Source organism: Apteryx mantelli, chromosome 22, assembly GCF_036417845.1.
Source record: "Apteryx mantelli isolate bAptMan1 chromosome 22, bAptMan1.hap1, whole genome shotgun sequence".
In the NCBI taxonomy this organism is placed as follows: domain Eukaryota; kingdom Metazoa; phylum Chordata; class Aves; order Apterygiformes; family Apterygidae; genus Apteryx; species Apteryx mantelli.
In genome coordinates, this window is record NC_089999.1 from 7,313,729 (window position 1) to 7,328,469 (window position 14,741).

Consider the following 14,741-nt stretch of genomic DNA (forward strand, 5'->3'; position numbering starts at 1 on the left):
CGGCCGGCCTTGAGCCGTCGCACCCATGTGCCACCCCAAACCGGGCTGTTCGAGCGTGAAAGCCGAGGGCAGGGAGGTGCGGAGGTGCCGCTGCCCTGCTCCGCACCCCTGCCCCGTCCTTCCCGCTCAGCAGGAGCAGGGCCGGGCCCCCTCTCCCGGGAAAAGGGCCCCTCCGGGCTCTCGGGACGGCAGCGGGAAGGAGACGGGGCGAGCAGGGCTCGGTGACGCAGCGCTGCAGCACGGTGAGTCACAGTTTCTGCTGCCGCTACCAGCTACTTGGACGTGGGGCCAACATACTTGTGGGGTCAGGGCTCGGCTAAAAATAACCCACCGCGCTGCAAGCAAGCCCTCGGCACTGCTCGGGGAGAAAACGTGCTCCGTGGGCAAGCTGTTGCCTCGGACCGGACCTTCTGCGTCCTCCCGTCCCCCCGTCATGAACCCTGGTGGTGCACGAGCGGAGCTGGCTGGCCGGAGCAGCCCTGGCAAGGGACGGACCCGCCGGAGGAGGGCAGGTCCTCAGCCGAGACCACCAGGTTCTTTCCACGAGCGGCGTCAAGCCCGTTCCTTAGGACAGACATTGTCACCGAAATCCAACAGCATCAGTGTGAAACCTGCACCCGGGGAGGGAAGGAGGCCAGTGACCGTGGCCAGAGCAGTGCCAGGGGCTGCAGGGAGCCGGAGCACGGCGGGGTGCAGGCGGCCTGGCCCTTGCCCTGACACTGCTCCTGGAAAGTCTTAATGCAACGACAAACGTGATGGCACAGCAAGGCTCGTTGGGGACCAGTTACAGGGTACCAGAGGAGCCGGGACTTGCCGCTTCTCAGGGAGATTTCAGCAACGGGGCCCCAGCTCTTGCCTGTCCCAGAGCAAACAGCACAGGCTCCTCCAGCGCCTTGCATGCATGGACAGCACCTGACACCCACGACCTGGCCCTGCCTCGTCCAAACCCCCCTCCCCTCGCTCTGCCGCAGCGGGTCCCAAGGAGCAGCGGATCGGGGCAGCGCCTGATGGACCGGGTACCAGCCCCGCTCAGCCCTTGGCCAAGCGGTGGCCAGGGAGGGCTCTGGGAAGGAGCGAGGAGGGTGCCTCAGGCAAGCAAGGCTTTTGGACCTGTCTGGCACCATTATAAGCACTCGCTCAGCTCTCCGTTCCCTCCCGGCTCTGACCAGCACCACGGCATTGCAGTCGTGCCTTCGTCCTGCACTGGCCCTCCACCATGCGCACCCTCAGCCGGCAGCTCCTCTGGCCCCAGGGCAAAGGGAGGTGACCAACGCTCGTCCCTGCCCAGCAGCGGTGGAACGCCCAGGACTGCTTAACCACGCAGCTCAGCCTTGCAGCCTGCATCTCCTTGCTGGGGCGGTTGAGCTGCCTCAGGGCTCACCGCCGACTCATGCAGGGCTTTTATGGGAGACGCCTTGCGGCCTCGTAGCGGAGAAGGCGAGGGCTCGGGGCCAGCTGCTCACCCCGCAGCTCCCGGCCCTGGAACAGCCCAGGCACAGGGAGGCTCCCTCTGATTCATGCACTGAAGAGCATCTGCGGAAGGGAGGGCTCCAGCATCCCCTCAGCCGTGCTCGGCAGGAAATTCTCGCTTAGCACAAGGCCAGGTGAACCCTATCCAATTTGCTCTTCACTTCAGTGTTTTGTTTGCTGGGGAAACATGATCTGGGGCTCGAAAGCTGAGGCTTAGCTAGAAACCTCTCCATTTCGCAACCAGGGTGGGAGAAGAGCAGATGCAAACATTTACCTTAGAGCTCAGCAAATGACAGACACATACCTGCTGTTCCCCAGAAGCTCCCATTTTTGCAGCGTTTCCAGACTTGGCTGGGTATTTGAGTGTTTTTTCTCTAAAGCCTAGCCAGAGGTTAGGTTGCTGTCAGGTGAGCAGAGAGTTAACCAGGAGGAGGCTGCAAGTACAAGGTAGACACCAGGGAGAACTCCCCCAGCTTGTGGTAAAAAATCTTTCTGAAAAATCTTTCATTTTTATTTCACTGGTGACAGAAAGCAGAATTTGCCCCTCGCTTTGGTGGCACAGGACACACTAGTCCTATATGGGCTCCTGGCTGGCAGCTACCACGAACCAGGCTGTCTCAGAGCTGCTAGGCAGGTGGTGAAGCAGCAGAAGGCACCAGGGGCTCTTTTGTGCCAAAGGGAGCCAACAGCAGATTTAATGGAGGCAGAGTCCTCGGGACTTGCAGCTGGGGGTCGTAGCCACAGAGAGGAGCGGCCAGCAGCTGCTCTTACAAAGCCTTCGGCACTGAGGTGATGACAAGCCCAAGGACAACGGAGAGCAAGGCCACCAGGACTGGAGCAATACCCCTTTCTCTGGGCCTTGGTGCTTTGAACGAGCAGACATCTCTGCACAGGAGCGTGCTCCTGCCTGGAGAACGTCTTTGCTAGCAGAGTCGCATTGCTGCAGCCAAAGGGACAGATCTGCTCCCAGACAAGTGCTGTAGCACAGACCAAGGGAGCAAACCACCCTGTCACCGCATGGTGGCACCAGCACTCCCTCTGCCATCCACAGCTGTCTGACCGCAGCAGCACAAAGCAGTTAAAACCCCTCCTTTCTCCAGCCGCTTCACTGAATGCAAACACAGAACAGCTGGACACAAAGCACTAAGGAACAGCCCCCAAACTGCTGGGCTGTTGCTGCACTTAAAAGATGGAGAAAAGAAGATATACTTTAGGAGCATGCCTTGCCACAAGGACTTCAGGGTGATGGGAGCAGTGATAGGAACCATGGAGCAGGGGTTGTGACTTCCCAGATAGATATTGCCAGGTCCTGCCAATATGCTCCTTCTTGCTGGGTCACCTCTGCAGGTACCACGGCTGCAACCACCAAACCTCCGTGGAGCCAGATGCCAGCTGAGAACAGTCACAGCGCAGCAAACGCTGAACAGGGGGTCCTGCCTGAACTGCTGTGCCTGGTAGACGCACAGCTATGTGCAGAGAAGGGAATAACCAGCTAAGGTGTGCAACCATGATGAGGCGATAGAGCAAACACCTTTGCTTTCTGAATCACAGGACACCCCAAGGAGACCCCTTAAGGGAAGCAGATGAAAACACTGACAGCCTTCAACCCAAGACCCCAGGGATGGGTGTCTGGTGTCCTGCCCCTGCAGAGATTCATGTTCCTCTAGCAGAGCTGAGCTTTCCCTCCGTTCTCCTGGCTGGATCGAGTGTCCCCAGCTCCACAGAGCAGGCTGCTCCCTCAAAGAGGGCCACAGGAGGGGAGACACCCTAAGCCATCAGGTAGTTTGAAGGCAAAGCAGAGACTCTCCATGGCAATGCAGTGTTTATTATGACCAAGCAGAGATACAGGTATCAGCTACAGGGGCAGGAGGGAGGAGGCTTTATCATAAGAACCACCTCGGAGACAGAGCTGCGACATGCTGCAGAAGGGAGGCCCTCATTTTCCTTTCGAGTGCTCTACTGGGAGTGAGACGTTCCCTTCTCCCCCCTCCTGTCCAAGTATTACCAGGGCGAGGGTCCTGCCTTCGCAAGGGGATCTGTCACCTCACAGCAACTCTCCTCGCCAGTCCTGGCTGTGGCCATCAACCCTACCTAGGGACGCGAGCCCAACTTTCCAGAAAAAGAGACTGTACAGAGCACGCACGGCTCCCGCGTTACAGTGTTATTGCTCAGTGTGACAGGCGGTCAGACGCAGGAACTTAAGGCAACAGGAATAAGTGCACTACAAGGGCCTCCAAACCAGATGGTCCCAGAGATGTGCACGGCCCAGCCGGCCCCACAATGCAACTCATTGTCTCAGGCAGTCCTCGGTGACGCCCTGCGCAGCCAGCTCTGCCAGCACATTGTCCAGGTAGTTGGGGTCAGGGTAGCCGTGGCCACTCAGGTTTGTGTCCATCTCTGTCTTGTGGTGGATCTCGTTCCACACCACTGTGTTGCTCTCACCAGTGGTGCTGGAGGTGCCCACTGTGAAAATCAGGCGCCTCTTCCAGGCCACCTTTAGGAGCTCCAGGACCTAGAGGTAGAGGAAGAAAAATCAAAGCTGGTTTCCAGCAGCTAGGAGACTTGAGTCATGAAAGGAACAGATGAGCAGTCCCTTCTTGCCAGGCTGTGGGAACAGCTCCATGGCCCTTTCCAAGGGACACATCCAGGTGAGACATGGACGCAGCTACTTGCCAGAAGCTTAACAACCTACATCCTTGCTGTAGCAGCAAGAAACTAAAGATACCAGCATCAGAGGGAACTCCATCTCCTAGTTATCTATGTGGTATCTCTGATGGGAAGGACAATTAATTCCCTTCACATGCCAGTCTTCTAGGACTTGAAAAATACTGGCACAAGTTGAGATAAACACATCCACCCACAGGAAATGGGGATGGGAAGAGTCAGCAGATAGAACCACTGAGCTTGAAAAAAATCTAAGAGCAAACTCTTGTAACAGCATAGCTCAAAACAGGCCAGGAGTGTTTACTCAAAAAATGAGGTGGACTTTTGTTTAGCAATGGGATGAAAGAGAGCTAATCTTCCCAGCCAGAGCCGCAAAGAAAAAGCAAAACCTTCAAAGCCAGAAGGGTTATAAAGACACCTAAGGAACAACAATATGGACAACCAACAAGAATAGCTGGTTAGCATCATAGGAGCAGCTCTCATAAAAACAGCCCTATTGTGTAAAGCCACCAATATTGAGCCAAGAGACAACCGTGGAAGAGTCATGTAATCAGGGTGTAGCCTTACCTTTCTGCCTTTCTCATTGTCTGGCAGATAGCAATAGCGAGGAAAGCCTCTTGCTGTGTAAGGCATCCCAGGGTTGGGGTGCTCAGGGCCCTGCAATAGATAAAGGACATATTCTGCATGGACACTTCCATCCTTGTATGGGTTGCACAATCTTTCAGTAGTAAGAGTTAGGATCAGCAGCAGGATTTAGGATAGGACCATCTCAGACCAGCTCTTCCATCCAAAAGGAGCAATGTATTGCTGATTATGAGTACAAGGTATTTGACTTATTCCTATGGGACGTGCTAACATCACAGAGTCTCCATGAGGTGCCTCATGCTGGGATACACGTAAAGCCAGCTCTTCAGAGGCAGCCTCAAACCACAGCTTTTTCTACATGGTCTGAGGACATCCCAAAAGAAAGATCGCCTGCCTCCAGCCTTTCAGCTCATTGCAACCACCCAAAGCTCAGATGTGGGTTGTGAAATAAGACGTTGGAATCTTTCCCATCCTGTGGGCACTGGCTGAGTCTCCTCCCTGCTTCAGGCAGACAGTTTTTACTGTAGGTGAAAGGCTGGTGAGAGGCAGACTGGCCCTGGGGTCTATAAAGTAGAAAAATGTCCTTCATGGAGGAGACCAAAGTCACTGATACACTGAAGACCACCCTGGGCAGCCAGCAGCTCCAGGCACCTTAAATAGGCTGCTCAAAGATGGGCTGCCTCAACAGGTACTATACTGGGTTCCCAGTACTGTTCTGGGAGGCTCACACAGCTTCCCCCCGCCAGCCTCACTGCTGTCTGCCAGCAGCCGTTCCTGCTAGCATGCCTTGTACTCACCTGAATGCCTCTGCTGATGTGATACACAATCTGGATTGTCCCACAGTCCTTGTGGCCAGGAAGGGACTGGGGAAAAGTGGAGACCTCCATCTTCCCTTTGGGCTGAGTACCGGTTTTCTCTCCATAGATGGTTTTACAAGAGGGGCACTGCAAACTCCCATCCTGTGGGGAGACAGAAGCAGGCATCAGACCTCCACAGTCACCTGGATACAGGGCACAGGACCCCGGTGGGGATGGGCTGGCTCAGTACCTTGTTTCCATTGGAGTACATGGCCAGCACGCAGAGCATGTGGAAGGAGTGCTGGCAGTTTGTCAGGCGACCGACCACCTCTGGCTTGATCGTGCTGCAATCGCATGTGTCACCATAACCTGAGGGGGATGTCAGCTTCTCCATACAGATCATACAGTCCTAGAGTCCAAGACAGCAAGGACAAAACCACCATGTACCGTGGGTACCAAGCCAATCATTCTGACTGACCCACCAGGGAAATGATCAGGGAGACATTTTAGGAAGATTTGCCTTCAACTTTAACCCTCCCCTTTGAGGTTTAAGGACAGAGACAGGTTTCCTCATCCGGCTGGTACCACCCCACTCCACTGCCTCTTGGACAGCACAGGACAAGAACTGTCAGTTAGAAGGAACAAGCAGGGAATTTAGCATGTTCATGTCCTGCTCCTCTACAGAGTAGCTCCAGTGCAATTCAAGGTCTAGAGTCTGTGAGTCTGAGCTCTGGGAAGAGACAAAAGTCGAACTCCCTGCTCCACCCCAGATCCTGCAGCCAGTTTCAAGAGGAATCAGAAGGTATTGGTAGGATTAGCTACTTGACCCACACAGTGCTTCCTTTGCCACAGTCCTCTGCAAGCAATAGACAGGCAAACAGCCAGAGACATCTCCCTGCTTTTGGGTACTTGCAGGTCTCCATTCAAACCCTTACCCACATTACTCTTGTTTTCACTGAAAAGCAACAGGCACTTCCAAGGCACAGTTCACTCAGCCTGTTTAAGTTGCCTGCCACAGGATAAACTGAATTGCACCCCAAAGTCAATTCACTGGAAAGGGGACATAAACGCCTACCTCTGAGCTAGTCACCCTATAAAGCAATTGAATCAGCTGGATCCCAGCTTGCTCCAGTTGCAAGAAGTGATGTTTCAAGTGAGCCTTGTGTAACAGAGATTACCTAGGCCAACACCACGCTGGCTTGTGAGATCCTCCGAGTCTAAAACCAGGGCAGCCTCTGCTCCTTTAGTGCACACTCTCACTCTTGCACTCCTCCTAAGGTGGGGAGGCTGGGCAACCATCCATGGGCACCCATGCTGGTAGGGAGAAGGTTAGGGCAGTATTTCATTCAACAAGCAGCAAGACAACGTAAGTAGTCCAACAGGCATGCCCTGCCCTCTAGGGCTGACAGTCATTTGCACATCAGAGCATCCAAACTAGGCCAAATCCCCATTTACCATGTGTGGGCTTCAGGCAACATTGAAGTCTTTCCACCTAGCATCAAGGAGGCCATTACAAGCAGCAGTATCTACTACATGGGATGGCTGTGAAAGGACAGTCTTCAGGCACCACCTTGGTTTTCACAGTACCCCAACAAACAGCTCTGGCCAAGCCAGACTTGCTTTATTATCCTCTGTTCTTCCTCCCACCCTCCCTTCTCACCTCATCAGCAGGAGCACCCTTCAGCTCTTCCAAGTACTTCCTCACCACTGCTTCCGGCTCAGTTGGTGTTGCTGCACAAGGAGAGAGATGAGAAAAAGAAACAAAAAGAAATCAGACACACCATGAAATATGACAGGCTGTGCTGGGTGATGCTAAAGAGAAGGGGAGAAGAGCAAGTAACTGGCCAGGATGCCAAGGAGAAAGGTTAGGGTTAGAGGGGGAGAAAAGGTCTCTGCTGAAGTAGCTGCTCCAACTGATCCACACAAGCCCTGCAAATGCTTTGCTGCCAGAGATGGCTAGCACTAACACCGTGAGGCACACAGACCAGAGAACTCACCAGCCTGAACCCCTGCTCGCTGGCAGGTTCTCTCTGAAGGGGGCAGGAGCTGCTACGGAATGGCAGATCTTTGCCCCCGTGCAGTACCCCAGGGGTCCGCCTGTAGTTGCTGTGCTCCAGTTTTCCCCACATATCCCAAGGGATGACAGCCAGGTCCTGGCTTGATTTTCTTTGCACACACCAGAAATCAGCTATGATCAAACTCAACCCAAGGACGTTGTAGTCTCAGTGGGAAAGAGATGATTATGACTTCTGTGCTGTTAAAGGGAAAAAGGCATTCCCACATTGCCCTAGTTGACACGGGACCTTTCCACACCAGAGGTGAGACATAGCCAAACCCTGCCGTTGGCACCTGACAAGCAGAAATCCAGCAATACACTAATTTTCAGGCCTTATTTTTAGTACTGCAGAATTAGTCTTGCATCCTTAACAGGAAACAGGAGCCTTTCTTGTGAGCTTTTCACATACTGAAATTCAGCAAGATGCAGCACAAATCACCAGGTATAGAAAACAAACCAGCTTCATAACAGGTGTCCTATCTGCAGTAGAGGACACAGGCATCCTCGCGTTTCTCTAAATTTAATCCCCACTCCCCTCCCACCAAGCACAGACACCAGTGCAGCCTGCCAGCCAGGTCTGGTCCCCCCACCCCATCACCACCCCTCTCGAAGGCAGGTGTCCGCTTTGTGAGAAGCCCAAGATGGAATTTTGCAGGCTGTTTGCACGCAACAGCAGAACTCGCAGATGCCCCGTCCCCTCTGAAGCATTATGGGAGCCAGCATAAAGGATCAAGCAGCAAATACACAGTATCCTCGGTATGTTCCTGGTGAGGACATCAGATGTAGCCTCAACTCCCAGTCAGTGCTTTCTACTGCAGGCTGGTCCCGTCACCCTACAGACAGTCAGCAAGCACTACCTAGACTTCTGCAGGGCATCCAGCCCTGTGCAAGAGAAGATGAGCTCCTTACCGGTCATCATGCCCATCACAGAGGCTGTCAGGTTCTTCCACCAGCCTATAAAAGGAAACATTTGCACAAGCAGCATTATGACTCCACCTGGCAGGAAGCAAAAGAGAGATCTGTCACTTGGCTAGGGGAATTCCAATTGTCTGTCCTTCCTGCTCTGCCCCAAATCTACTTCTGGGAGAGGTGAGGGAGAAAAGCAGTGTTGTGACAGGTCGGTTAAGGTGTAGCTCTTCCTTGTCTGTTCTCTTCTCCTATCCCGGTTGCAGGGGCTGCTCTGGGAGCAAGGGAAGTGCTAATAAAGGCTGGACAGCTCAGGAGCATCGATGCCCAACACTCCAGGGCCTCATGAGGAAGTCACACGCCTCCTCATAAAGAGCTCTGCTCTTGAAGTTTCTAAACCACTGTAGGACATGGACTGATTGTGCTTTACTACAGACAGGTGTTTTTAACAGCCATGATCCCAGGCAGAAGTAGAGCACCTGTGCACCTCATGCAGCATCGCCACGTGCAAGAGTTGGGTGTCAGACCTGTGGGTGTACTTGCACACCACACATCTTCAGCTCTATCCACTTCAGTGCTTTCAGAGAAGACGGAGGGTTCACAAGAGCTGTCTCTGCAGTTGAATAAGCCATGCTGTGGACAAAGAGACAGCCACACCAGAGCCAGCACTACCTCCCCAAGCTGTTCTGTCACCCAAAAAAGCAGTTGCTGTCACCAGGAGGAAGGGGTGGGCGCCATTTTCCGGACAGTTACTTTTCATGGTAGAGGCAAACACGGTGAAGCACAAGGGGAGGACAGTTCACATGTCACAGGTGACGCTCTGTCATTAAACAGGCAAAGACCTGGATGGCTCAGGTCCTTTCTTCATATCCTGTATCAAGTAGGAGATTCCTGTTCCCCAAATGGCCAGCTCTGCACGCAGCTAGCACTCCGGGGACACCCTGGAGGACAGCACAAGGCCTCATGACAGAGGCAGTTGGTGAGATGCAGGCAGAGTTATATACCTTTTCACTGGGAACAGGTTAACTTCAGAGCAATACAAGCAAGGGAGGCAGAAAGCCGTGGGTGGAAAATCATTTAGTTATAGAAGACTGATGAACTGAGAGTCAAACTCTCCTAAATTAAGACACAGCCATTAAGAAGAGACGTTTTCAGAAGGGGATTCCTGGCTGTCCTGAAACACTAGGCTTCTGGCAATGGGAAAGGGAGCAAGGTACAACTCCGAGCGCACAGAGCAAGAAGCCAGGAGATGAAAAGAAACCCCCTCTCAGGCTCCTCGCTGCAATCCCTGCAGGAACAGTCTGGTGCTGGGCTGCCAGCACTGGGCAGGAGGAGCGATGCCTGACATTTCAGGCAGAGCAGGCTTCTGAGGATCATCCATTTGGCCCTCCAGAGACCCTTAGCCAGGAAGGAGGTAACAGGATAAAATAACCATTATTAATAAGCCAAACACAGGAACCTAGAAACAGGTGTTTTCCATCTCACAGCATGTCAAAATCCCTTGGGAGTGCATATACACGAGCAGCCACAAGACGGGCGGGGAAAACGAGCCAAGAGGCTGGGCAAGCCCCAGCCTTCCAGCTCTCAGGCTGAGCTCAGCAGTGCAAGGAGCTGCTCCAAGGCCTCATCACCAGGCCTCACAAGGAAAACCTCTTCCTTACCTTGCCTTTTCCAAAGGACAGAAATGGATCCAGAAATCCTCTCTGCCAAGACCTTGCTCACAGGCAATGCGTGAAGAGGTGGTAGCCAGGAATGAGTCACAAGGGGATGTGATCAATCTGAACCATCTCAGCTCATCATCAGAGCACAGCTTCGTGCTTTTGTGCCTGCAGCCCTCCCAGACAGGCAGTGCTCTGGGATGACCCTGCTCCAGGCTAGTGGCTGGGAAACACAGGGGTGGCACTTTCACATGTGGCAGCTGGAACCAGGCTCTAGTCTGTAACTGGAAGAGTCCTTCACCAGGACAGGGAAGATGGGGGCTTCAGCTTCCCTCTGCTTTGCAGGTTTTGAGCACCCCGCTGAAAAGCTCCATGTGAGCAGGGTTAGATGTTATCCACTGTGCCTCCACCTGCTTCCACAAAACCCTGATCACAGAGACCATGATGTTCCCATTCCTGAGGATCCCATGCTGCCCGCCAGACCGACCGGCGAGTCCTTCTCCTTCTGACCATTTCTTCCAGGTGTCTTTTTGAAATGATCTTCCTTTCTGTCTCCTCTGGCTAAGGACTGGAGAAGGCAATGCCAGAAAGATGCACAGATGAAGTGGCTGAAGACAACGAGGAAAGCCAGCAGACAGGGTGCGTTACACCAGCACACAGACACCAGCCCACTACTTGGCAGAACACCGCAGATCACCTGTTCCCACCTGCACAACAAATTTGACTGGCTTTAAAGAACTTCACCTTGATCAGGACAGTGGAGGACTTTCCTTCCCTGCAGCCTCTGCTGTGCAGAACTCTTGCCGTTGTCTTTCCTTGCTCCGTAGCAGCCCAGAGAAACAAAGAGATATCTTGCCCAAGAACTGGCCATGCTCATTCAACTGAGATCAAAAAGAGGCAGCAAAAATCCCAGGGCAGAGCTGGGTAAGAGTGAGAACAACGTTCTTGCAGAGTTTGCAAGGGTACAGCAGGGATTCTGGGCAAAGCAGGTGGTGTTACACCATCTCACTAACCCGGATTAGCACGGAGCTGAGAGCAACCAGATGGGCAGAAGAGGGGGATGTAATCCTCAGTCTACCCCAGGAAACCCACACCTGATGGGTTTGCATTGTGGCATCTCTGATTTGGGCACAGGAAATGCCCTGTTCCTATCACTTTGCTGTGATAATGCTCTGACACATCTAGTCCCACCAAGGTGGTCTAGAGAAAGAGCTAGGGAGCCCAGATGCTTTTAGAAAATCTGTCCCCAGCTGCAAGTGCTTGAATGTCTGGTCCCAAGAAAGCCTTTTGACACTGAGGACTTGGTTTCAGCATGGGTGGCTGAGCCCACACAGCCTTGCCTCAGAGAGGCTCTCCCCTAGGCAGACCAGCACACCTGGCAGTCAACTCACAGCGATGCACAGGGGAGCCAGAACCAGGCCTACGCAGTCACAGCACCTAGCAGAGCATGAGCCACACATCATTCAGCACATGAATCTCTTCCTTATTGGACCATTTGCTCTATAAAAGTATTTGCTTCCAAATTTGCTTTGTTTTATTGATCCCTCAGGATCATCAAAGACTGTTCAGTCCCTATAGTTATCAGGATTCAATAGTGGATTGAAAATGCAATAGCAGAATTGACAGATGTTGTTTATCACCAGCTGGCCTAATGTTGTGCTATTGATTTATCTGGGATGTGAAGGAATGTTTACCATTCTTTCATTTACAAAGAGAGGGATAATGATTTTTTCTTAATGCTTCCCCTTCCTCCCTGTAGATAATAAACTGCTTGCTGAAGCAAGGGCTTTCCATGGGTAACATTTAACAGATGTGTTTTGAATCCTTGCTCAGCAACCAAATGCTTGCAGCAGCAACATACCTCCTTCTGCATCCCAAAGTGATCCATATGGTTAACAGCAGACTCTTCTTTTGATACCCTACATAGGCCAGACACAGGTTGTTTCCAGTTAATGCCATGGACAGTCACCTAACTCTCATCTCTGCCCTCTGTTCCCTGGACTTGGCAGGGCTGGACCTACTGGTCTCAGTTCCCAAGAGGGCTGCCCAAAGACCAGGAGGGTGAGGGGAGGCTTAGCATTAAAAACAAATTTCTTCATATTTAGCAGGTCAGCAAGATAGCCAAGCAACCAAGCTGCTCTGCTTGTGATGCAGAGCTTTCCGGTTACTACAGCCCGTCTCCTTTACAGAGGGGGTCCCACACCAGAACAGTGAGCTTCCCTATTCTCCGATGGACTCCCCAGTCCCACCCTTTCTGCAGGCACTGACATGATCTGCAGGCAACCAAAGCAGCACCAGCTGCAGATGGACCGGACACATGGGGAGCAATCTGAAAGAATCAGCTGGGATTATTCCCCGTGCCTGGTCAGATCCGGTCGTGCCTGGCAGGAAAGGACACGTGTGCTCATTTCCTCTCCCTTTGTGACTGCTGTGCTCTGCACGCGACTGTCCTCCCCAGAGAGGACCTGCAGAGAAACCTCCACGCCAGGGCAACAGCGCATGGTGATCCCATCAGCCAGAAGGTTAACAGAGGCACACTGGCCCCCAAAAAGACACGTTCTTCCTTCACTCCTCCTGAAGTCCCCTGGGAAAGCTGGGAAGCTCTGCTGCTGCAGTCTCTACTTCTTCGCAGCACTGTTAGGAGAGAGCTGGACAACCCACTCGCCTTCAGAAAACCTAACGCAGTCTCAGCCTGCACTGACTGCACAGCACAGCCCGAGTGTTGGCTTAGAGCAGCGATTGCAGCAGCCTGAGGAAGCGCAGAGCCCTGCCGAGCAGCGGGAACGCAGCGTTCGTTGATCACGAGGGCAGACTTGCTGCTGGGCCATGCGCCAGCACCAGCAGTGCGCTGCCTGCTTAGAGGCCGTGGGTTCCCCGAGACGGAGAACTGCAGCATCTACAGCACAGGATTCATCTGCACCAGACACATCGCTGCCAGACAGCAACAACATTAACGAGTCCTGACTAATTAGCATCTTTGTTTAACATAACCCAGCTATTCACAAAACTGGCTGCAGTTCCATCAACCCTGCCTCAATCACCATGCAGCCAGACTGGCAAGCAGACACAGGTTCATCCTTAAAATATTCTGTGTGCTCGAAACATATGGTGCTGGAGGAATTGCCCACGGGGACTGCCACAGGGCTGCACCACAGACCTGTCCGTGTCGGCCCTGCCGGACTCTGCTGCAGCAGGTCTGACTGCTGGGTTTGGGGGGAGAGGGGGGTGCCACAGCAAAGGCAGGACAGAAAGGTGCCAACTGGGGCAAGCACACCCATGCCGCTGTCTGCTCCTGCTACGGCCTGTACCCGATGGGAAGGGCTGCGGTTTGCAGCCACAGGAGGGAACCCCAAGGGAGCAGGAAGGGGCCTGGCAGGGGCACGCTGCACCCGCCACCGCCTACTCCAGCACCAACTGCTTGCACTCAGCACACCAATGCGCTTGCACCTGGATGCACAACTCTTGCTGGAGCGCTCGATGGAAAAATCTGGAGGGGTGCGACAGAGGAAAGAGAGAAGGGCATATGATGCAGAAATTTAGAGCACGAAACAGGCCCATCTCTGCCCCTTATAGCTACAGGGTCTGTAAAGGGAAAAAGAACAGCCTGACCAAAAGCCAGGCTCATTACTTTCACTGCAGAATAGTGTTTCTAAGCCAGGAGGGGTGTTGTACAAGCAGAGCTTGTTTTTAGGAGGTACTAAGCACCCTCTTCATCTAGGGAGTCGTACATGCAGTACTCCGCAGGACTGGCAATCTCACTTTCTAAAATAAGCAGGTAGATTTTAACAAATTTAAAACAAAGAACGGTACCCCCTTCTCATGGGTCACTGCTGGAAACACATCTCCACTATAGCATATCCTGACTAGGATGGCTGGGGCAAATCCCGCGTTGCCAGATGGGAGAAGCGGCTGTTTGGTGCCCCTGTCACAGACACTCGTCCGTCCCTCCTCCCAGTGTCCCCTCCGTGCTCCTCAGGCCTGAGGCTTTCTCGCCCCAGTAGATGGCATTGGCGAGCCGCGGCGGAGAGCCGGCAGCCACGCAGGGCCCAGCTCTCCAGACTGGCACAGCGAGCCCGGCACCGCGCTGGGGCTGCGCCAGCTCCCACGCTGCCCAGACGCCCCTGCCGCCGCCGCGACGCGCGGGCTGCGACTCCCCCGAGGCTGGCGGGGACGCGGGGCTGCAGGAAGGCAGTGCTCAGCGGCCCCTGCCTGAGCAAACCCGGCCTTTGGCTGGGGTGCGGCCAAACAGCCCGCGCTGGCAACAAGCGTGCGCTCCCTCCCGGGTGCCGTGCCAAGCACTGCAGAACATGCATCTTGCAGAAGAGATGGGGTCCTCGGCTGGCAGACTGGACACGTAACATCCGTCATGAGTATAAAGACCCCTCTGCTCCCCCTGAACGCACACACTCAGCAGATATCCGATCAGGTACCACCCTCACATACCGACCTCCTGCCCCATCCATTTCACCCGCCGGCCACCTCCGTTCACTCATCTCACTCTCTGTGCAGGCTGCTCTCCCCATCCCATTTGACAGTCCCAAGATGTATTCTCCTAATAACATCACACTCTTGCAAACAACCCAAACGCTTACACCCTAACCCCCT

The 14,741-nt window shown here is 53.7% G+C and overlaps 1 protein-coding gene across 1 annotated transcript in view; it reads right to left on the minus strand.

The window, feature by feature from the left end:
• Window positions 1-1,959: 1,959 nt before the first annotated feature.
• Window positions 1,960-14,741, minus strand: part of DTX2 (deltex E3 ubiquitin ligase 2) — a 47,921-nt gene continuing 35,139 nt past the window's right edge. Inside the window, exons 6-11 of the mRNA XM_067309531.1 lie at window positions 8,482-8,526; window positions 7,177-7,247; window positions 5,767-5,925; window positions 5,517-5,678; window positions 4,702-4,791; window positions 1,960-3,982 (exon numbers count right to left, since the gene is read on the minus strand). Coding sequence (XP_067165632.1) covers window positions 3,758-3,982; window positions 4,702-4,791; window positions 5,517-5,678; window positions 5,767-5,925; window positions 7,177-7,247; window positions 8,482-8,526 — 752 coding nt within the window. The 3' untranslated portion in view covers window positions 1,960-3,757. The remainder of the gene's footprint in view (window positions 3,983-4,701; window positions 4,792-5,516; window positions 5,679-5,766; window positions 5,926-7,176; window positions 7,248-8,481; window positions 8,527-14,741) is intronic.